This window comes from Manacus candei, unplaced genomic scaffold, assembly GCF_025592945.1.
Source record: "Manacus candei isolate 608988 ecotype Guabito, Panama unplaced genomic scaffold, ASM2559294v1 h1tg000131l, whole genome shotgun sequence".
NCBI classification, from domain to species: domain Eukaryota; kingdom Metazoa; phylum Chordata; class Aves; order Passeriformes; family Pipridae; genus Manacus; species Manacus candei.
Window position 1 is genome coordinate 1,576,292 of NW_026138179.1, and position 23,104 is coordinate 1,599,395.

At 38.9% G+C, this 23,104-nt stretch overlaps 1 protein-coding gene and 1 long non-coding RNA gene across 7 annotated transcripts; one reads left to right on the forward strand and one right to left on the reverse strand.

The window, feature by feature from the left end:
- Positions 1 to 254: 254 nt before the first annotated feature.
- Positions 255 to 5,746, reverse strand: LOC127462552 (uncharacterized). 3 transcript variants are annotated; one of them, XR_007900492.1, is made up of 3 exons: positions 4,959 to 5,746; positions 2,044 to 2,193; positions 255 to 1,916 (listed from the first exon to the last, which is right to left on the reverse strand). It is a non-coding gene; the product is annotated as an uncharacterized LOC127462552 (long non-coding RNA). The 3 variants fall into 3 exon arrangements; XR_007900490.1 differs by having other exon boundaries at positions 2,044 to 2,251; XR_007900491.1 differs by lacking the exon at positions 2,044 to 2,193.
- Positions 5,747 to 6,670: 924 nt separating this feature from the next.
- On the forward strand, positions 6,671 to 21,428 carry LOC127462617 (dipeptidase 2-like). 4 transcript variants are annotated; one of them, XM_051771362.1, is made up of 11 exons: positions 6,671 to 6,876; positions 8,963 to 10,546; positions 11,341 to 11,467; positions 11,948 to 12,077; positions 12,412 to 12,553; positions 13,404 to 13,473; positions 13,978 to 14,154; positions 14,674 to 14,761; positions 15,336 to 15,411; positions 17,106 to 17,241; positions 18,495 to 21,428. In XM_051771362.1, exons 2-11 carry the CDS (start codon positions 10,413 to 10,415, stop codon positions 18,678 to 18,680), a joined length of 1,266 nt encoding a protein of 421 aa, XP_051627322.1. In that variant the 5' UTR covers positions 6,671 to 6,876; positions 8,963 to 10,412; the 3' UTR covers positions 18,681 to 21,428. The 4 variants fall into 4 exon arrangements, with proteins under 4 accessions (XP_051627322.1, XP_051627324.1, XP_051627325.1 ...); XM_051771364.1 differs by having other exon boundaries at positions 10,287 to 10,546; XM_051771365.1 differs by having other exon boundaries at positions 10,402 to 10,546.
- Positions 21,429 to 23,104: the final 1,676 nt, after the last annotated feature.

Here is a 23,104-nt window from a genome sequence, read left to right on the forward strand (position 1 = left end):
GAATGATGTCTCAAATTTTGGCCTTAACACAGAAGAATAAGATTTCTTGATTTGGGTCCTAACGTGATATATTTGTAAACACATGTATGACTTTATGCAGAGGGTAATCAAATCCCAGTGCAGAGTCTGAGGAGACATACTTGTATTGTGAAAGCCAGAGGCACAAGATCACCCTGGAGAGGCGATGCTCTCCTATTAAATACCAGACTTGGTGTTTACATGAGGGAAGGTAAGAAGATACTACAACTTCAGTGGAGTGTATGAGCTTGGTTTATCCTGATTGGAAAAACAGATCATTCTATGACAACATGAAAACACTTAGTTAGCTTCTCATGGTGATAAAATAGTTTGAGGCCAGTTCACAAACCTATTTTTCCTGTGTGTTTATCAACTTGACTTTACCAAGTTGGTTGGATAAGATCCATTCATCTCCTAATACTTTTCTTCTGTAACAAGATATACTGTCAACTGGCCAGCTCCGGAGCATAGCAAAATTCTGCAGTAGTCCTGAGTAAGTCCTGGTCTCTTGCTGTGCAAATAGCCCTTTTACTCAGTCACTCCAGACTATCACAAAATACTGCTTATTACAAAAGGAGAGATGTAAGTGTACGTGCTGTGCTTTAATATCATCTTAGCAAAAAGTTTCCATGGTGATTTGCTCTCATGGCTGCAAGGGAGCTCTCTTTCCAATAGAATCACAGCAATTTTTTACCTACTGCCTCATTCAAATTACTGCCAAATTCCTCAATTAAAGAAACCTGTTCTTAAGCATCACAATATGTTGTATAGATTGTAAAGTACCTCAGTAATAATGGATCCTAAGTTGGAACATTTTCTGATCCAACAAAGACATCCCAAGAAAAAGATGCTTAGAAGTTTCTTAACATTTCCGTAAAAAATAATAATATTATATCTAGGATCTCTTATTTGCCCACAGCTCTGGATGTTTAAGAGCACATGATTGTGCTTCATGTTAGATTCTGAGGCAGCTAACTTAATTGCAGCAAATTTTAGATTTTTTAGATTTGAGTTAATAATTACTTTGAAAGCCTCTGACAGACTGAATGAGTGATTTTCCTTAGTTTCCAGTTTGTTCAGAGTGGTCTGGACAAGAGGCATAACTGGTCAATTTACTTCCATGCTGCATTTAGGTTCATAATACTTCTGGGGTAGGAAAATAAACCCTACTTGTATATGTGCCTGGTACCCTTGGTTGCGGATACACAGCAAAGAGAAGTCATTGCATGAGTCTTTAGGAATTGCTAATGAAGTGACGAGCTGATTATTTAGAAAGTTGGTATAAGAATGAATGTGTTTCAGTGTAAATACAGTAGAAATCTACCATATAGTGGACGTCTGTTGTATTTGTAGCTATGTTGTGGTATAGAGATGTATAACAGTCAATATCAGACCTTCTGTTGCCCTACTCACTTTTAGCTTGCTGCTCTTCTCCTTTGTCCTGAAACTTGGGTTTAGGCATATGACTTGTTAGATGCATTACTGTTGTATAATCCACTACATACCACTGTTGATGTTTATGCAAAATTACCTTTGGGATTTTGTTATGTCTTGAGAGCACAATTTAAAATAATTATAATTTGGCAGAAAAAGTAGCACACAATAAGAGCTCTAAAGCAAAGAAATGTAGAAAAAAGTTTAAAGTCAGTGGCAGACAGAATGCTTGAAACTTTTCTCATACACCTGTATTACGTTAATTCCTTTTTTTAATCCAGAAGATACCATCCTCTGTTACCATAGTCTGGCTGTTGTTATGTGAAGCATTCTCTGGAGCTTCAGTGACCACTATAACCTGGTTGCACCTTCTTGCTGCTGATAGCACAGTATGAGCGACTGCGGTGGATTAAATGTTTCGGTCCTTCCTGAGCTTTGTGATGTTCCAGTTCCTCTGAATAATTCTGAGAGTAAAAAAAAGTGAAAAAAAAGTTACATTGGCCAAGGCACAGAACTGTAATTTCCAATGCTGCATTCATAAACATTGGTCACGTTACATCACTGAAAGATTTACGTTAGGTCTAGACTTACACTTTCACCAGCAGAGCTGTCAGCTGTGAGCAGAGGGTAAAACATCTCCAAAACCAGTGTAGCTGCTATATTTCAGGCATGAGCTCCAGTGAAGGAGGCAGAGGAATAAATAAGGACTCAGGCTTTGCTCAAGGATTACCTGGATGTCATCTGCAGATCAAGCAATGATGATGACTTTTAGGCATCACCTCAAAACACAAAGGCAAGCCTTTGAAACACAAATAAAAAATATCAACCCATTATTAGATAGCAAAAATGAAGCTAAGTAGACTTGCTCTAATTTAGGTTTTCTCACTGATACCAAAAGTATTGGCTCTTCTCAGAAACCCATGCTAAACAGGAAACATGGCATCCAGTGGAGCTTGCTGTCCTGCATGGCTGTGGGTGCCTAATGTCACAAGGGCAGCTACTACTTTAAATAGATATGAAATTATAAATAGATTTGCTCTTCCTGAAAAATTAGAGTGGGAAGTGGCAGAAACAGAGCTCTGACAATTTTGATTTTAAACAAGAAAGAGTGCTTACATAGAAATCAGTCCCGAGTGGGGAAAGTACCTTTTTTTGGTAACGTTTCCAGAAGCCTTTTTAGGTTAAAATTCTCCAACTGAGTTGGAAACAACTTCTGCTGTCCACAAGTCTTCCGCAACCTCTTCTATTGTTTTGCTAAAAAGATTTTGATTTTTATTTTCTTGGGGGGGGGAGCAACCTCCAAATAAAAAGGCCGACCCATCTGAAGCAAGCTAGTTTTGCATCCTGGTTCTCAGAAAGAGTCTCTAATCCTGCCAATTATCAATCTGTCATCAGATTACAGATTAAATATGATTTTAATTGGGAAGTTCCTGCCACACTGTGGCAAGAACTTTCACCTTCCTTGAATCAAGAGTTAAACTGATACCTTTGTAGAACAAACATATAGCTAAACTAAACAAACAGACACTTTGTTTGGCTTGCCTCACTATTTGGGCATTATCAGTTGTAAATATTACTATTATTTTAAAATAAGCATAATTTAGATTACTAGATAAGTTTATTGCAGCTTTTTTTTTCCCCTGCGGCTGCTTTCTCCATCTTTCTTTCCAAGAAAGTATAGAAATTAGTTCTGACAGAGTATTGAGCCAGGAGAACCCACAACAACTTTGGTATTTTTATAAAAAGTTGTTGACAAGAGATAGTGGGTGGCAGAATACTACTCATTTGTGTTCATCCTGAAAGGTATCTGCATTCCTTATGGGCTATTTGCTTTCAGCTTTAGGAAACGTTCAGCTTAACTTCCTTCTTAGGAGCTTTGATTGTATCTTCATGTGCTTCATATGTAGCCTTTTTTCTGTGAAGAGAAAATCTTATCTTTGTACTTCCTGTTTCTTTTGCATTTGGTAATAGGTGCCAACTGGTGTGGTTCTGTACTTATATATCCTGAGAGTATATGGCATCATCTGAACAGTCTTCAGGATGCTGGTCAAATTAAGTTGTGAAACTGTGGCAGCTTCAGGCACCCACAAAGCAGAGCAACACAGGAAAAAGAGGTTTTTTAGTGAGTTGGTTCTTTAACCTCTTGATTTCCCAAGCGTAGATTAATATTTATCACAAGATCTTATCTGAGAAATATGTTGCACACATGCTGATTTAAACAGATTAAAACTACCAAAGAACTTCCCATCACCATCCCCTCCAAGTGTGAACCCACTTCATTTTAGGACCTGAAACTAATACTAAGATAAGTAGAAGAAACAGCTGGAATTCAATTTGCAACAATTAAGACTGCCTGTATTGCTATTTTTACAAAAACAGAAGTCCTGGTACCTGGGATTCCTCTTCCTAACCTGTTATAACAGTTTCTAATTGAAATAGCTGTACCCAAGAAATGCCAAACTGAGAGCCTTGGAGATTGCAATCTTTACAAAGAAGTAAAACCCCAAGTTTGAATACTTCATAAGCAGAACTTTTAAGACTGTGTTAATGTGGCTTGTCCCTAAGCAATTACACTGCATGTGATTCTAAAGCTGATTCACACACAAAACTATATCCATACCAAATGCTAGAGTGCTATTATATAGTGCAGATGAAGTCAGGAGTTGGTAGAATAAAAGGATTTTTTTTGAAAACCAAACTGAAGTTTAAAATGACTGCCACAGTAGGCATCTACATTTGCAAAGTCCTACTTTCCCAGCTGTAGTAATCTATAAGTTAATCCGTGCTGGTAGTAAAAACACCAGTGGTCTGGAAGTGTAAGTATTGAAATTAGTGAAGCTGCTCTGGGGCTGGAACAAGCTTTTCTAGCGTGAAAAACAGTTCCAAAACATAATGTTATCCCTCTGTTTCCCGACAGCAGCTGGTATCTGCGTAAGTGCTGCAGTTATTTTATAGTTTCTCAGCTTGCTCCAAAATTGTGTGAGGTGAATATAACATGATATAAACATAGGGATAGGTATTATCAGGGAGAGACAGCTGTGTAACAACATTCTGGACAATAAAGATAGATCTTGGGATACTTATTAAGAGACCAGTCCTGCCAGATGGACTCTGCAGGAAGGATGTACATCACAAATACCACATTATATGAATTATTATACACAAACAGCTGCTAACGTTCATCCAGGGCTATTAGAAGAAAATTATAGAAGAACTCTTACTGTGAGCCAAAGGGAGAATTTGGCTTTTAGCAGCTTTAAAAATCAGTGAAGTTCTGAATATGCAAAGAGGTGAACTGTTAAAAGTCCAAGAAGGAGCTTAGTGGCTCAGCAAAAACTGTTCCTAAACGAGGAGTTGGTGAGCTTAGTTTTTCTGCAGGCATGCAGAAACATAGTGTTTTAGATAGAAATCAGATCAGAGACTAAACTTGACCTTGCAAGGAGAGAAAATTCAGAAAATGGGAAAAATAAATTGCAAGCAATGATGGTTATGTGATATTTACTTACTTTGAAAGATAAGGATGAGAATCTGAAAAGTTTAAAATGAACAATAAAACATGAGCTAGGCTACAAATGGATAATTAATCTGAACCAGTTAATTGCTGCTTTAAATGAAATATGGAAGATAGTTTCCTGCCATAGGCATAAAAATGCCTCTGGCCTGGATCAAGCTTCAGATTAAATAGAGAAAATATTTGTCTTTTCTCCTGACACTTCATTTGTATTGCTCAGGGGTTCTTCAGACCACTGGAGTGAATGATAAATGTTTATAACTGAAGTTCAACAAATTAGCAAAGTTCAGCAGAATTCCCAGTGACGTGGGGGTTTCTGTTTAAGTTTTCCAATTTGTGGGAACTTTCATTCATTCATTCATGGCCAGTCTTCTTGAACGAAGATTTGGGAAAGGTCTCTACCCACGTTTATTACAAGCGCGCTGGTGATACAGGACTTCGCAAATGCGGGTAAGGCCTTCGAGCCTGCGCAATGGATTTTATCGGTGAGACACAGTGTGCGCTGAACTGAGCCCACCCTTTAATCCTAAGGTTCATCTGCCGGGGCCGAGTGAGCTTGGACGGTTGCAGCGAGGTCCTCAGGACGTAGGCTTGTTTAGAGTGACCTTCTCTTCGATGGATGGCCTTACAGCTGAGCTCCAGCTGCCCGGGTTTAGAGCTGTCCTTCTCTTCTGTGTGTTCGGGGCTCCCCTCTCATCTCCCACCATGGCACTGTCCGCAAAGGCGAAGCCCCCGTTCTCTCGGTCCTTTCCGCGCCCGAGGCCGGGTCCCAGTGCCCGAGGCCGGGCCGCCGCGCACGCGCGTTCCGGGGCCGGGCCGGGCCCGCGCCGCCGCGCACGCGCGTTCCGGGGCCGGGCCGGGCCCGCGCCGCCGCGCACGCGCGTTCCGGGGCCGGGCCGGGCCCGCGCCCTGCGGGAACTAGAGGCTTGATGATGAATATAGTTCCAGTTAAGACATGACTTGCGCAACAGATCTGTGGGAGATTTGCTCATGAGACTTGGTCATTTCTCTGCAATCAAATCATAAACAGAAGCATGATGCCTTTTGGTTTTCTGTACAAAATATGAAGTGAAATAATAATTACGATCAGCAAACCTTACTTCTTCTGAAAATTTAGCATCATGGTTTTGCACAGATTTCTTTGTTTCCAAACTTTCAGCTCCCACAGAGGAAGTGGAAATCCCCAGTAGGTTCAGAGACATAAATATCTTTTAAAAGGTCACCTGTACCTTGTAAACATTTTGACCTTTACAAATATCATACAATGGCACTGTAAGTCCTGATTAAAATACAGCAGGTATAGGTAACAAGAGGTAGATATTTATTGGCTTAGGTATAGTCAGTGTGAATGAGCAAGCACTAAAACAGGGGCCTGGAAAGTTTGTATAATCTTTTTACTTGAAGACATCAAAGCTTCCACTGGATGAAGGCCTGAGCAACCTGATCTAATTTTGAAGTTACCTTACCTGGGATCAGGTGGCTGAACTAGATGACATCCCACCAGAAATCATTTCCAACCTTAATTACTCTGTGTTAATAGGGGCCTATTTTTGAACAATATAAACAGAGTAATTTTAAATACCTCATCTGTTAGTGAACAGTTGTACTAGGGACTGCACAGTCAGGCTGCCACGAGAGGGAGGAAATGCCTGGTTTCGAACACGGCACAGCACTAGGCTTGTGGGTTCCCACGTGGGTGGAGCTGAAAGCTCGTTCACAGACCTTGCCTCTCTGAGAGGGGCAATTTCCAAATGCCTGTTGTGTGTGAAGCCTGTGATGTGACATGAGCTAAAGAAATAGAGGACGTTTCTTCCTTGCTGCTCTGATGCCAGGCAGACTTGGTGCCAAGCTTTAACTGTTGGATCCAACACAGTGGAATGTGGATTTTGACTCAGCTGCATTATCCTAAGAAGGTAAACTGCTCCAAGGAGCCTTTAGATAAACAAACAAACAAAAAGCTATAAATGTAATGCTAACTTCCACTTTTTAACTCTGCTCAGTCAAGATGGAAAAAAGCTGTGCGGGTTTTGTATTTTAAATGTTGTTTAAACAGGAGTGCTAATATACTGTCTTCTTATTTTTGTGTAGTGTTTGCATTTTTGTAATATAGACAGAATAGAGATTTGGTAAAGTATGGATAAGTTTAATTTCTTTTAGTAGCCAAACCACTTGAAGAACATGTAGGTACAGTTCCTGCTTGAAATTCTTCCTGAAAATTGCTATGGACTTCATACAGATTGAAAAACAGTAAATATTTGAACCAAAATCTACAATGTGTAGCAGATTTTATAGCGTCAGAGCAGTCTTATTATGTGACAAATTTTTCTACTTTCTCATTAAGAATTTTGAACGGACAAATTATGTGGATTTCTGGAATAGCAGTTATCCCATACAAGGCCAGTAGCAGATAATAAGATGTAAAATCTTAGTTTTCCCTTTGGAGTTGTTTTGTTGGGATTTGGCTGAGTTCTGGAGACTCAGGTTGCAGATCTGACCTGCATTTTGGTTTGAGAAATTTGAAACCAAAACATGCCTACAAAAACTAATTTACATTTGTGGTGCTAACTTGTTAGAATTCTGTTGCTTGGGCGGTTTTTTTACCTTTTCTTTTTAACATTTTGCATGCTGAGCTACCACAAACAAATTTAACATTTTCTAGATTAGAGATACATGGCACTTTTTTTCACTGTGATAACAAAGTCTGCATTTGTGGTAAAAGGGTAAGTCTGTGTTTGTGCTTTGACATTTGAGGGAAATCTCTATGGTTGCCACAAAGCAAAAAAAGAAACAACTTCTTACTGGTCTCTAATCTTTACAGTGTTGTAGAAGTCGTGTTCCATTAAAGTTTTTGGGTCTCACAATGCATGCATATTTCTGATGTATATGTATGGAAGAAAAACTTCTAAGCCTGTACTCCTGTAAAGTAAATATACACAGGTATTTTCCCCCCAAAATGCCAAAGCAGTGGAAAGGATTCAAAAAAGGTTTATTCCCGAGGCAAGGACACTAAAAACTTACAGAAACCTCACAGTGCCCCAAGACAGCACTGGGCCTCAGGGGAAAGGCAAGTTCCAGTGCTCTTTCAGCACTTTTCATCTTCTCTCTTTCTTCCCCGCCCTCTGGCTCGAGGAGGCCCTGTACATGTCTGCGAAGGAACCTTATCTCTTCGGCATTCCAGAGAGAGAGAGAGATCTCACTCACAGCTCTCCCTGCAACTTTCTCTGAAATGCAGAAGGGAAAAGGAAAAAAGGCTTCCTAAGTGAAATGAGTTCGACCTTCGTGTTACAAACTCTTCTGAAAGCACACCTATTCCTACAACTCCTATCTGAGGAAGGATTTTGAGGATGGTTGTGTTTCTAGGAATCACTGTTTCTCAAAGTCTTTCCTTTGTATGGCATGACTGGAAGAAAACAAAGTGTTCTTTTAATTTGGAAAACGTGGGCAACATATTTTGTCTATGTATAGAAATACTGTACTTACCTCTAGGGCATTCCTTTTCCCCAGGAAGTTTGGGGCAAGCTATCCTGCTTGTTCTTTTCTCTTCCCTGGAGATCCTGAAATGCCTTCCAAACATTACTGTATTTATTTCCTTTTATCACTGTTTGAAGCAATAACTTTAACAGCACCGTGTTTTCTCATTGCTTGGTGGCACTTCATTACATCTTTGCATAGGCAGTGAAGGAATAGCCGGTTGGAAACTATGAATTGTAATACAGCACTAAGGTGGTTTCCAAGCAGGAGAACAGATAAACCTGACATGCCAGGAATGATGATTTAGAGCTGGTGATGGCAGAAAGAATTTCAAGCAAAAACTGAGAAATATTTGAGAGACTATCCTGATGACAAGGTGAATTTCAAAGTGTATATATATTTTATATATATATATATATTTCAGTATATTTCCTCAAAAATATACTTCATAGTATGATGCATGTGTTCTGCTCCTAAAAGTATGTTTAATATTTATGTTTTACTAATTATATTTAATTATTACTTCAGGAATAGGGAGAATCCATGCTTTTGCCCGTGGTCAGCAAGGAAGTTTTACCTAGGGTTCTGGTCACTTATTGTTCTCTGTGCTCTTGCAACTAAGCTGCTGCCTTGTTCTGAAGTAGGTAATTCAGAGCTACACTAGGATTATCAACAAGATCTCAGCATAACTGGACTATGGAGGGGATGAACCTTCTTCATTCGTCAGGATATGTTACTATCTTGAGCAGTGAGCTCTATTTTATTGCACTTTGTATATTTGATTTGGCACAATAATTCAACAAATTTGAATATTAATGTAATGGCTGTTAAGTACTTTAATACAAAATAAGATGGAAAATAAGGACTTCAAATGAGATGAAAGGAATGCCCTTCCTAACTGAGATTTGCTCCACTTAAATAGCAGCTGTTTACTGAACCTTCTGCACTGAGGTCTGGCCTGCCTGCTGGAAAGGAGAGGAGGGGCCAGGCAGCTTGCCCATAGTTCCAAAGATGGTAAATGACAGAAGAATGCAGAAAAAGATTCTTTTTCTTTTTTTTTTACCACGAAATTTTCATTTAAAATCTATCTATTTTGCAAGAGCAAACTCCCATCGTTGCATCCTCATATGGCAGATATGGCCATCCTGCTTCATTATAGCTCTGTCCTCCCTGAGGGTACTTGCCTTGAATTAGGATGTCACTCCCATGAATGAAGGCAAGTGCTTCTCAGCTTTATAGCAAATGCTGCCAATAACTCTGAATGGGGTGGGGGTGAGCTCATCTTTTATCTGCAAAGGTATTTTCACCTCCTAGCAGATCTTACACTTACTTTACATAGAACAGGAGTTATTTCTAATCTGTTTGGAAAAATGCTTTTTTACTGACACCTGAAAGACTGTTGTCCAAGTGTTTGAGTACTGTATTTAAAAAAGTGCAGAAGGTGCTCTGATTACTCTTGAAGTTGTTGTCATACCCATTTCCTCATGGAAATAAAGTAACCCTTTTAAGTTTGGCACATATTGTCCTTGATAAGGTTTGGGAAAGTGTTAGATTTCAATAGCTTTCCTCTGAAAATACTCTGATGTGCTGTTTGTTTTAAGAAGACAGCTTACTTAGAAGCAGTTCATTTCTGGCTTTTTGGGAGGTCCGAGTCCAGGGTGTGTCAGGCTCACTCTGCCAGCTATGACTGAGGAGTTGGTTCTCTTCAGCAGTAAGCTGGAGGTAGCAGCAGAGTTTAAGGAATGGTTATACGATCTTAAAATCTTTGGGAGAAGGTGGCGATTTCACAGTTTCCAATGCTATCTTCCCTTCTGTTTACTATTATTTCTTTTCTTTTTCTTTCCTACTCTAGAATTCACACCAGCCTTACCAGAAGGAGAGGCATTTCGGCTCTCCAGCCTCCACAGACTGCAAATTTTGCTGTTTCATTGTCATCAGCGAATAACTGTGGTATTTCTTTGCTTTAGCCAACTGGAAAATGGAAATGAAGAGAAACACAACAAAGTTGTTGTGGCTGTTGATGTTCTTTTTTGATATTGTGCCATTAAGTTATGAGAAATCAATGAGAGAAAGAGCTATTGAGCTGATGCAAGATGCACGTTTAATCGATGGGTATATAAAACATGTTCAACTAAACCCTCTTTGTGAATCCTGATAAGTGAGGAGGAAATGCTGAAGTGTGTCTGGATCAGTAGAGACATAGGTTGTTACTAGCATATAGCACTTAGCTCCTGTTGCAATGATGTATTGGGAAGGAATTTTGGGTCAGAGGTACTTACTATAGGACTGGGTTATTCTAAATACCTTTGTGATTTTCTGGTCAGGTGTCATGCTTTAACCCCAGCTGGCAACTAAGCCCCACAGAGCCACTTGCTCACTTGCCCCTCTGAGGGAGAGGATCAGAAAAGTGAGAAAACTCGTGGGTTCAGATAAAGACAGTTTCATACAGAAAGCAAAAGGCACACACAAGCAAAGCAAAACAAGAAATTAACTCACTACTTCCCATGACTAAGGTGTTCAGCCATCCCTGGGAAGCAAGGCTCCATCAAGCATAATGGTTTCTTGGGACGACAAACACTACCACTCTGAATGTCCCCTGCCTTCCTTCTTCTTCTCCCCAACTTTATATGCTGAGCATGACCCATACGGTCTGGCATATCCTTTTGGCCAGCTGGGGTCAGCTTTCTCAGCTGTGTCCCTTCCCAATGTAAGGTACACCCCCAACCTGCTCACTGGTGGGGTGGGGTGAGAAGTAGAAAAGGCAGAAAAGAAGGGAGACTTTTAAGCATCTATTGCTGCAAGGATTATTGGCAATTAATGGTCTAAGGGAAGTGGAAGAAATTACATTTGGCTTAGAAAGGGAACATCTTATTTCTATCACAAGCCCAATTTGTTTTTGATTCTAGCCACAATGACTTTGTACTGCAACTGAGAATACTTTACCAAAATAGAATCAGTAGAGTCAACTTAAGAGAACTCAACAAGACCCACACAAACCTTGTGAAACTTCAGGCTGGTTATGTGGGAGCTCAGGTATGTACTGCCATGGTTGTGAGTCTGAGATCATATTTTTATATTTGCCTCCTTCCCAATCACACAAGTACTCCTGGCCTTGATTTTGGCTCTTTATGTTGAAAAAGAAAAATACAATAAAACCAAAAAGCCCCCAACACTGTTTCATAACATTTGTGTTTCAAAAGTTTGTGTTTTATAATTCAGGTACCGTTAGTCAAAACAGCAGCATTTGTTTTGTGATATATAAATTAAAGGAAGCTCACATCTGCTTTCCTGCATGTACTGTGGAGTAGCTGAGTGTGTCAGGAGGCTTTAGTCACGTCTGGAGTAGATGCTATTGTCTTGCATCATAAGTCTTCTTTTGGGGAAAAACTATAGTGGCAACTCCCTTGTAAACTGCCGGAAGTTATTTTGGTCTGTGCCCATGAACTATTAGCAAATGGAAGTTTCCAAGTCAAAACACAAGTTATCTAGTTTACTTGTCAACGTCTCTTTCAGTTTTGGTCAGTGTATGTTCTTTGCAGCGCTCAGAATAAGGATGCTGTGCGTCTGACTTTAGAGCAAATTGATGTTGTCAAGAGGATGTGTAACAGCTACGAAGAGCTGGAACTTGTGACAACTTCCCAAGGTGATGCTCGCTCTTGTAAAAGAATTTGTGAAAATGTGATTGCAGGAGGTAGTACAAAAGACAGAGACCTGCAAGCAGGCAAGTTATCCTGCTTTAAAGGATAAACTTTACCTCAACTTTTCCACTGGGCTGCAGCGATGGACTCTGTGCACCATCCAGGTCCACTGCAGTAATGTGAATATTTGCCAGATAAACATATACTACTATAAACTCCTATTCTGTGAAAATGTCAGTATCGTTGCTTGCAATTTCCAAAAACAATTGCTGCTCAGTAGTGCTGTCTTCTTATCTGTCATGATATTACTTTGGAATTATCTCCCTTTTTTGTTTCCAGGTATCTCTGAAAGTAGAAGGATTGCGTGTTTGATTGGAATAGAAGGTGGCCACTCCATTGACAGCAGTTTGGCAACGCTGAGGATGTATTATGACTTGGGTGTTCGTTATATGACTTTAACACATTCCTGCAATACGCCTTGGTAATTAATGTGCTTTTTTTTGTGTGTCTATCTAATGTAAAGGAGTGGCAGTTCCATGATGGGAGAAATATGGATTCAGACACAAAGTTAACCTGTGAAAGACTCTGAACCAAGTCAAGGATGATAGGTTTGGGGGATAAATCATTTGCCATGTGTCAAGTGGGAGACTACATCTGTTATGTAGGGCTTGTAATGATGACAGTTGGACACTTTTAAACTTGTTAACAGCATAAAGATGGTAAATTTGCTATTCCTTTGCTATATTAGGAAAGTTACATAGGGCAAAAAAGACAAAAAGAAAAGTACTAAAAATGCATATGATGTAGATAAAAGAGTGTAAATGCTAATGTAAGAACTCAGCCGTCAGCAGCCTTCAACACTGCCCTCTCTGGCCACCTCAAAAGTGCAGGTCCCATATGGCACTACAGAGATAGGTATTTAGTTCCTGTATCAGAATATTAGCACCTACTCTTTGCTGGATTGACAAAATACTTTCTTGCACTTACTGAGAGACAGGGAAATTGCATACAGAGGGCAGACAGGTAACTAACATTGCAGTGTCTCTTTGTTCTCTCATGGAAGATTGTTTAATCAGAAAATTTCTGACAATTACCTCTCTGCTTGTCCTGCATTGCTTCACAAACATCAACATTCATGAACTTGAAAACAGTTATGAACAAAAGAGAAGCACTGCCCAAACAAGATACTTATTACGTAGCTCATTATCTCCACATTTGGCTATATGATATGGTAAACATTTTTATTGTGTGTAGGGTAAGAGATTTCAGTTGCTGACACTGTAGTCTCCATAATAATATGATGTTTCTCCTCCCTCACTCCCCTTTTTAAGGTCTGAATCATCATCTAAAGGAATACACAACTTTTATCCTAATGTTATTGGTCTGACTCCATTTGGCCAAGTAAGAATCTCTTTCAAATGCTAATCTGGGCAATCTGTCATGCAACTAACAACTTCTGGCCTTATCTTTTCAAAAGCAACTTGTCATTAAAAATTAATTACTGGAAGTTCTTGATAGTTAGGAGATGACTGGGGCTCAGTCAAACCAAATTCCCTGTGATGTTCTTTAGGGTAAAAGAAGCATTAGATTTATTTAGAAAAATGTTTTAATTCAGATCAGATGTATGAATTCATATGTGGAATCAGTGAGATGTGAATAACAGTTCAAATTACTTATTTTAGATTGGCTAAGTTTTCTAAGTTTTGAACATGTGATGGTGTGTTAGCTAATTGTGAGTGAATAAATTACTATTAAAGTAATAGGTACAGAGAAACCAATACTGGCATAGCATGCTTACGACTAGCTGACAGCTGCAGAATTAGTCTATCTCTTTACAGATATCAGCTAAACAGTTTCCTTTAAGGAAAGTTAATACTGACACTGTTTTCTGTATATCTGTTTTAGGAAGTGGTAAAGGAGATGAATCGCCTGGGTATGCTGATAGATTTATCTCATACTTCATACTCCACAGCAAAAGCTGCACTGAGTATCTCAAAAGCACCAGTAATTTTCAGCCATTCATCAGCATTTTCTATTTGTAATCACTCAAGAAATGTCCCTGATGATATCCTCCAGCAACTGGTGAGCAATATCGTTCTGGGTTTTGTTTTATCATTTTTTGAGGGGAACTAGTTGTTGGTCTTGCTTCTTGGGGGTTTTGGGTTTGGGTTTAATGGCAATGTTTGGCTAGCTGAGGCAAACCTGTGCATTCAAGTCATGGTGTTTACTTTTAACCTTCTCATCTCTGAATTTGATTTAGAAGCAGATTCCTGTGCAGCAGGTAACATATTTGCTTCTGAGAGATTTTTTTTGGGTTGTCTTTAGTATTTGACTACAAAAATGAAGTGTTTGCAAATACTTTGAAATTCTGGTTGTTTGATGTAGGCACTGCACTTCTGCTGATTCAGTCTACGTGAGAGTATAATGAACCCAAGGGAAGGGGGCAGGGAGGCAAAGCCTCGTGTTGCCATCTGAGCTTTGACTTACAGAGTGTTGCTGTGCTCACTGACAGATGGACATAGAAGGTTCTATATAAGAAGCTCATGAGGTTTGCAGGGCACATGAGTGTTCACTCATCACTTGTCTCTTCCTATCTTTCAGAAAAAGAAAAAGGGAATTATCATGGTGACTTTCAATGCAGATGTACTGGCCTGTGGCAGAAAAGTTGTTAATATTTCTACCCTTGCAGGTTTGATGTCAATGTAGTTTTTGTCGGTTCAATGAATTAATACAAATTCTATGAATTTCCTGGTGTATGCATAATTTTTGAAGTTATAAAAAAATGCTTGTTTATTCCTTCCACACCTTAGCCAAACTCTAGGTATTTTTGGTGCTAATATTCATTAAACAATAACAAGAGGTACAAGGTGAGTGTAGCTGGAGGACATGACGCTTACAAACGGAGCTGAGAACCATTAATCCCAAAGTAATTGTTACTTTCTGGAAAACACCTTAAGCCTATGTAATTAAGAGTAGAAAACATAAGTATGTAATGAATAATGAAAATTCTGATGGTATAATTGGGCTACTTGTTGGGAACAAATATGCTGTGATGATCATGTCTCTTTCCTCATTTGCATTTCATCAGTGTAGCTGTTATTTTGAAGATTGCTGTCTGATGGGATATCTTTTGACTTTTTTAAAAAAGGATTTGATTGAGAATCCACAATCAAAGTGAACAGCCTTGTTCCAATATGTGTGAACTGTAATATTTGTCTTTTACTGGATGCTAAGATGTTGTTTTCTTGGGTATTTTCTTTCAGATCATTTTGACCATGTAAAGAAAATTGCAGGTTCAGAATCGATAGGAATTGGTGGTGACTATGATGGAGTGGCACGGTTAGTAAAATTATACCTACATTGACACCTCCTCCTTAAATTATGAAGGTTTTTGTTCATTTAAGGGAAAAAAAAAGAAGGCAGACTAAAAGAATGGTATCAAGTTCTCTTGTGATGAGTGCTAAACCAAGTTTTATGAAAGAGGAGCACAATGATTCCTTTATAGAACTGTATGAAGCAGTGCTACAAATGTGGAAATGGATCCTAGTGCCCTGTGAACTCTGCAATCCTGTGTTCTAGACAGTGTTTTGTGCATAAAAAAATCAGTGATAGAGGTTGTTTTTCTCCAAAAGCCAAAGATAAATGACAGAAAAGCTGCCTCAGCCTTTAGATGGTAAATGGTCAGCCTTTAGATGGTAAATGGTCAGCCTAGAGAGATGCTGCAAAACTCTTTCCTCCACTATCCTTGGGGAAAGCCCAAAGTGTTTTGGTGCTGTGAAACCACTCCTGCTTTTGGGGCTTGGGAAGTATTTCAGGCAAGCAGAGAATGGTGAACAGCCTACATAACCTCTCCTCACTCTTGGGCAAGTGTTGTTACAGTACGGGAAATAAATACAGATTAGGTGGCATTTGCGGGTGTAACCCTAATTTTTTTTTTTTTTTCTTTTTATCTTTTGGTTTACTCATCATCTTTTTTTTTTTTTCCTTCTCCTGGGGTCAGATATGCTTGGGAGTGAAAGTCAGTCAGGCTCACATCTGAAAAGTATGATCACAGATCCAGTGTGTCTGCTCCCATGATAGCTAGCCATAGGTCTGAAGCTGTAACGTTCAAAATAAAAACACAGTTTGCAACAAAAGGACACATTTTATTGCATGCATTTTCTCAAAGATCATCAGTCAAATTGGCGGTGGAGTGGTTAAGGTCCTAACTCCTGGTAGTACAGATTTCTTGAGATATGCTTATCACCACACATCCACAGAACAGAAAAATAACAAAAATATTAGTTATCTCAAAACAATGTCACAGTCTCATGAAAACAGAATTTTAAACAGCTGTTTAATGCAGGTTTTGCAGCTTCTTACTTCTATTTCTTTTTATTCTGACAAGAATTAGCACAAGACATAGATCAACTTTGCTTATTGTAATTTCTTCAGTAGAAGGCTCTAAATAGGTTGCTTCTCACTTCCTAAATGGCTGAATTCAAACCAATATTATTATTCTAATTATATTCCCTTTGGAAAAACTACTTTGCAACCAACAAAGTCTACAAAATTGCCTGCAACTCCTCTGCTCATCATGTGTTTGCAAGTTTCCTTTTGTTCTGTTACACAGGTGCATTGTGCCAACTCCATCTGTGATGCAGCTGTTTCCTCTTACTCTAAAGGCCAGATATAAAGAGTGGATTAATGCACACATGAGTTTCTATTGGGTTCTTTTTTTCCTTTTGTTCTGTTTTAATATCTTTCCATGCTGTTGTTTTGCCTATACATCATATACATGCTTATATATTATGCCTATGCATCTTCATTCCAGAATACAAGTTGTGTTCTGTTTATGGAATCCTATGTGCAGAAAAAACCTTTTGTTGTGTCCCAGTCCTGCTTCTGTTTGTCATTTGAATTCTGAAAGGAAGAATTGGGTCCAAAGTGAGCTCAATCCAAAAGTCAATATGTGCAAAAGACTAATTAAAAATCCTTTTCTAAATTTTTTCAGTGATGCATGTTGAATGTTCTTGTGTGACTTTTGCCAACAGTTTCCCTGAGGGATTGGAAGATGTCTCTAAATACCCTTCTTTGATTGAGGAACTTCTTAGAAGAGGATGGAATGAAACTGAACTGAAAGGAGTGTTAAGGGAAAACTTCCTCCGTGTCTTCAGGGAAGTGGAAAATGTAAGATTAAAACCCAAACTGAATCTTGATTCTTACTAAGAGGGAGAGAGGAACAGTTGGTGCCCTGTTGTTTATTTTTTGGGTGGGTTTTTTCTTTGTGGTTTTTTTTTTTTTTTGGTTGTTGTTGTTGTTGTTGTTGAGTGAGTGAGAGAGATATGAGGGAATGTAAGCACCTAATTCAGTAATTCCAAATGCTGGGAAAGAAACCAAGATGGCAAGAGAGCATTAGCAGAATAAAGGAAAGTGAGAGAGAGCAGACAAAGCTCTTTGGAAGTTTCTCTCTTTGCAGTAATCTGATAAGTCCACATCAGTGACTTCTAAATAGAATCATTTCATGGTTTGGAGAAACTGCGGATGTACCAGCATCACAGTCTGGCTGTGTTCGCTGGTGCAGTAAGGAATGTTGACTCCTGCAAATCAATTTAATTCTTGTCATGGGATTGGGCCGCTATCCAAAAGGCTCATGCCACGACCAGATCACTAACAGGCCATAAACACAACAACTAAATAACAATGAGCTTCGAACGTAAATGGTAGAAGCAAATCCAAAAGGATGAGGAAGGAGACCATATAAGAGTAAGGACGCCCTCAGTAGTAACTTTTTCACATGCCTCTGTTGAAATTTCCAGACTGCTTCCTCCTGCTGTTTTTATTTACAGTGATAAGTAAGTAGATATTATACACAAAGCCTTATAGACAGCATATATTTCACAGTGGCCTTTCTTCCACTTGTCCTTCTAGGTATGTTAGATGAACAAAAATCAGGGAAATTTGTACTATTCTAGTTAATCTGCCAAAATATCTACATAATGACAAGTTCATCAGGTGGCAGACTGACATTATGAAGAGGCTCAAATTCATCACACCTTTCCAATCTGTGAGATTTAATAATTTTATTTTTCCTTCTAAATTAGAAATGTTGAAACCCTGTCTTGAGAGTTCAGGGAAGAAAGATCATGGTTTTGTTTGCTTAAGGTTTACTGGCTAATGCATCCATATGTGGAGGGAGGGAGCCAAGACAGAGCAGCCAGACCTGTAACTCTTGCCTGTAATGTATCTGTACTGAATTTTGGGAAGTGTTTGATAGGAATGCAAACAACAGGATAATGATGTTGATTTCCTCACATTCAGAAGTGGTTTGGCAATACAGTTTGAGTTGGGTAACTTGAAATAGCATTGAATTTGCTAGCTGCATAAAGCTTTTGGTGTTGCGTCAGTCTGGCTTTCAGGGGCAACCTTTTGAATTTTTGTAGGTGCAGAACATCAGTGGAGTAATGGACATAGGTGAAAGTGAAACTCTACAAGAAGTACAAAATTCCTGTCGCCTCGACCTACGTAATCCTCGGCTTGAGCCAGCCAGGTCCTTTGCATTTCCTTCTGTGGCACAACCCTTTAGTCTGACACTTGTATCATGTTTAGTGCTGTATTATGAATCATAACATCTATGGAGTCTAGAGAGAGATTTATGGAGTAATTTGCAATGCAACTAGTTATCTTTTTTTGCATTTTGTTAATGCATAAGTATAGCTTTATACTAAATTTTCAATATAATTTCTACAAATTCACCTGTAAACTTGAAAAGATGTATCAAAAGCATTTAGAATTTGAAGTTATAAATTCTGTATCCTCTTGGCTAGACCAGGACCAACACTGTTAATAGAATGTACCCAGATCTAATGAATTCTGTAATACACAACATATAGTTTTGGCATCCGTATTGTGGCACTTGGTATAAATACTGGAGTACAGAATCAGCAGTTCCACACAGGAAGTAGAGATTATGATTAAGACAGATATGCCAAGATATTTTCAGATATTACTTCTTCTTAAATTATACAACTTTCTTCAATAGGTGATAACTTACTCAGAGGAGACCACCCTATATGGAGAAGAGAGATTTTTTTTTGTTTGCTTGGGGTTTTGTTTTGTTTTTTAAGATGACAAGATGGAAGACAAGGCTATTTTGATTTGGGTTTCATGCCTACCACTAGTTTTAGAGATCCATCCTGCAGTACTAAACTCTTATTTTTGAACCCTGACCAGGACAGTGGGCAACTGGAGAGTTACTGAAGGGTGGGAGTAGATCTCCTGTATTCAAGTACAGGTGAACAGGCAATGTTGTAGATAGTTTTCTATAATTTGGGGACTGCTGTTTGCTGCATGTTCATGAAGATGATAACAAGAACAACCCAGGACAAAGAAGGAATTCCAGATAGTCAGAGGGTTGCAGAAGTCTTTTTCTCATTTAAACAATTATCCTTATCAGTAACAGGTTTTATTATTTCATTTTTATTCTAGCTGGCTAAAATCAGACCATTGCCAGTGGATTCCTAGACATGAGATTAGGAAGAGGCCTTTTTATTATAAATCTTCTGCTGTTTTGGCCTTTGGAACACATTTTCAAATACACAAGGTATGTGAGGTTAGAAGCTACTGTTATAGAGAAGAGTATATATTGAGATAGGCCTATTCTTGGTAGGCTAAAAACTGACATTTCAATCAAATATACTGAAATCTGTGATGAAATTATAGGATGGCAGCACAAACTCTTTGTAGGGTCAGTTCCCACTGCTTGCTGGTAAGTGCCTTCTCATAGTGCTTGCTGTTAAATGTGATTTTTTCCTTTTATTTACTGATATGAAATCTACAGAATTTAATAGAATAGTATAGAATAAAAGTCCTGCTGATCTAAGGGCAGTATTTGTAAACACACAAAGTATCTAACTTTGTGTTAGAAAGAGAAAGGGAAGAGAAAGGCTAAGGAAAGAGAAAGAGAAGGCTAAGCATGAGCTGAATGGAAAACCAGCAAGTCAGTTGTTTTCTAGAGTCACTTGAGATGGTTCCTACCATCCATTTCTGCATTCCATGTAAAAGTAGGATTTCCGGAAGAACCCTGTTCTTTCATGATTCAAAATGAAGCTTCATTAATTCTTTTGTTAGGATGGCCTCCTTGATAAGTATATTTTGAATATACTCCTGTCACTTACCAAATTCTTTACAAATTGTGTTGAACAATCTAGTTGCATAGAAGCCAAGTTTTTAAGAACAGTTTCTCAATAAATACTGATCCTTCTTATGCATCTAGAAAGGGGAATTACTGCACTGACTCAGAAGCCTGGCCTTCCTGATACTGCTTCACTGGCATCAGAACTTGTTTTACTGGTAAATGATGAATTAAATAGGGAATGTTTACTTCCCATGAGCATTTCTTCTAATAGGTTCATAAGCAATTGGAAAACAGCCATCCATGATCCCTTTACATAGAACTAGTACTCTGATAGTTGCTTCATTCAATACTTGAAATGTAAGATGCTTCCTTATTCCTTCCAGCTATTTTCTTTATACTATATTGTCACTTTACTGCCTGCTAATTTTTACTCTTTTTTTCTTCATGCTACAGCATAGATTAAAAATATATATTACTTTTCTTAAAGATACAGATAATATGACTTGTCTTATCTATAATGTATTGCACTTATTTGTTTGACTGCTTTGTGCTATGAGTAATTGGTAACCTTGTGGCAAAACAGACAGGAAACTTAAATAAAATATTGTTTAAAATTGTGTATGGATACTGGTGTAATATCACAAACAATGTAGATGTTCAGAAGTCCATGAAGCCCTAAAAGAACCATGCAACTCTGCTGCAGAAAGAAGGCCAGAGTATCATGAGGACTCTTCAGAGGGAAGGTAGCCCCCTCCCTGGAAGGCAGGAGAAAGTCAGGGAGGTTTAAACCTAGAGCATCCTGGATGTAGGCAGTCAGTCTCATCTAAACTGAGATACTGCTGAACCTGTCCAAGCAAGTGCCTATGGAAAGGGAACATGGCTGACTCAGTCACTGCAGTGAGTTTATGGTGTGTTACCTGCAGCAATTCCCATGGTCAAGCCATGGAAAACAAGGCTTATGGGGAACTAGCCAGGTTGTCTGCACCAAGTTTAGAATACCCTCTGCCTCACAGCATTTCTCACACGTGTGATGATCTAGAAGTCTCTTTTCCATTACTAATTACAATGTTAATTCAGAATGCTTCAAATTAGCTGCTTGTGTGAAACAATATCAGAGGGCAAAATCATCAAGAACTGGGATCTTGTGCACTGATTATGCACATTATCTAGCTTATCTAATAGATGCAGCTGGTTTATTTTTCTTAAACGATCAAAACCACGCAGCTTGAAACATGGTAGAAAGGCATCTCATTAGAATTTAATTTCAAAAGTAAAATCACGTAAGACGCGGCTGTGGCTGCTCTCAGAAAAACTACAGTTACCCTTCACTCTGAGCGTAGTGTCTCCAGTCCTACTGACAGCAACCTGTAGTAGTAGTCAGAACAGTGCATTTGTGACAGGTAAAGCATTAAACGATTGCAATCTGCTTTCTGCCTCCCAAAGGGGAGGATGATTCATCCTGCAATTGAATGCCTTTGCCCTGCACCAATTAATAACAGCCATTTGCATCAGGAATTCGAACGCATGCTGGCTCAGCTGGCAGATTCTATTATGGCTGGTGGTATCAGTGAAGTACCAGATATAACTGAGATACGAACTTTGTCATAGGCTTTGTTGGCTGCCAAAAGAAACAATGCAAGCCATGATTTACCTCTTCTAAATAACAAGTTGTGCTAACACGAATTCTGAAAATATTTACGGCTATTTCTGTAAATCTTAAAATCTATGTACTATCAGGTACCTTAGGCTGAATTTCTAAATAAGACCCAAAATTCAAGGCATCTTAATCAATCAAAGGCTCGTGCTTTTACATGTGTGATATGAACAGCCAAAAATTACAGGCATAATGTTGATGCAGACTCTTGATTTGATTCTAAAAGGTTGACGTCAGGACTCAGTACTATCCTTTTTCAGACTAATGGACTGTAGCAGCCAGAGAAATAAATTATTTCAGTTCCCAGTTGTCTCATCTGGGCAAGTGGTGATGCTAGAAACCAAGCCTTCAAAGTCTATTCATGGTATAACATATACAGCAAACCTGTTCTGTAAGATCTGAGTAGTTCAATTCCTATGTCCAACTTCTACCCAGCAGGTGACTTGTTTGGGCCATGGAAGGACTCCTGCATGTTTTACAGTGGATATAGACTACCCAGTGGTGCCACTGCTTACCATCAACATTCCTTCTTGCATACCATTTAGCTGCTCAAACAACATGTCAGCATATTTTTATGTTTCAAGTTCAGCAAACATTGTGCATTAGGTCTAACCACTTATAAAAATATAAGTTTATTAATTTTGCTTGATATCACACATGAGGTTCAGTAGGCATCTGCTCCACAGAACCAACTTTGAAAAGCCAGGTATCATTACATCCTTCTCCCCTCTGCAGTGCCACAGCAGTTTATGCCAGCTCTGGCTGCTCTGCTTGCACTCCTGCTCTGTTTCTTGGCTGCATGTTGTCTCCCTGTCCCCTGAGACAGCACTGGTGTTTGTGTAACTATATAGTATGCTGGTTCAGGGAACTGGTCTAGCTGCAAACTGTTTTACTCTGTCAAGGGATGAGTTTCCTGCTGACCGTGTCAGTGATTGGGTTAACTGTGCTCAGTGTTAGGGGAGGGGAGGAGGGAAAAAGCAAAGTGAGACTGCAACAACTTGGATTTCTTCCATTTGCTATTGAAAGCAGCAGCTCTGTTTGTTCTTCTCTGGATTTATATACATGGAAATGATCAAATTGTTTCAAATTCTGAAAATGTAACAAGTCTAAACTACAACAACAACAAAAAAATTAAATAACCCAAAGAGTCTTCCCACTAACAGTGACTTTCAGTTACTCAAGATTTGTTGGATTGAATTTGCAGACCCAGAGCAATATGTTAGTGGATCTGCTGAACTATTTTCAGAACAGACTGTGATGCT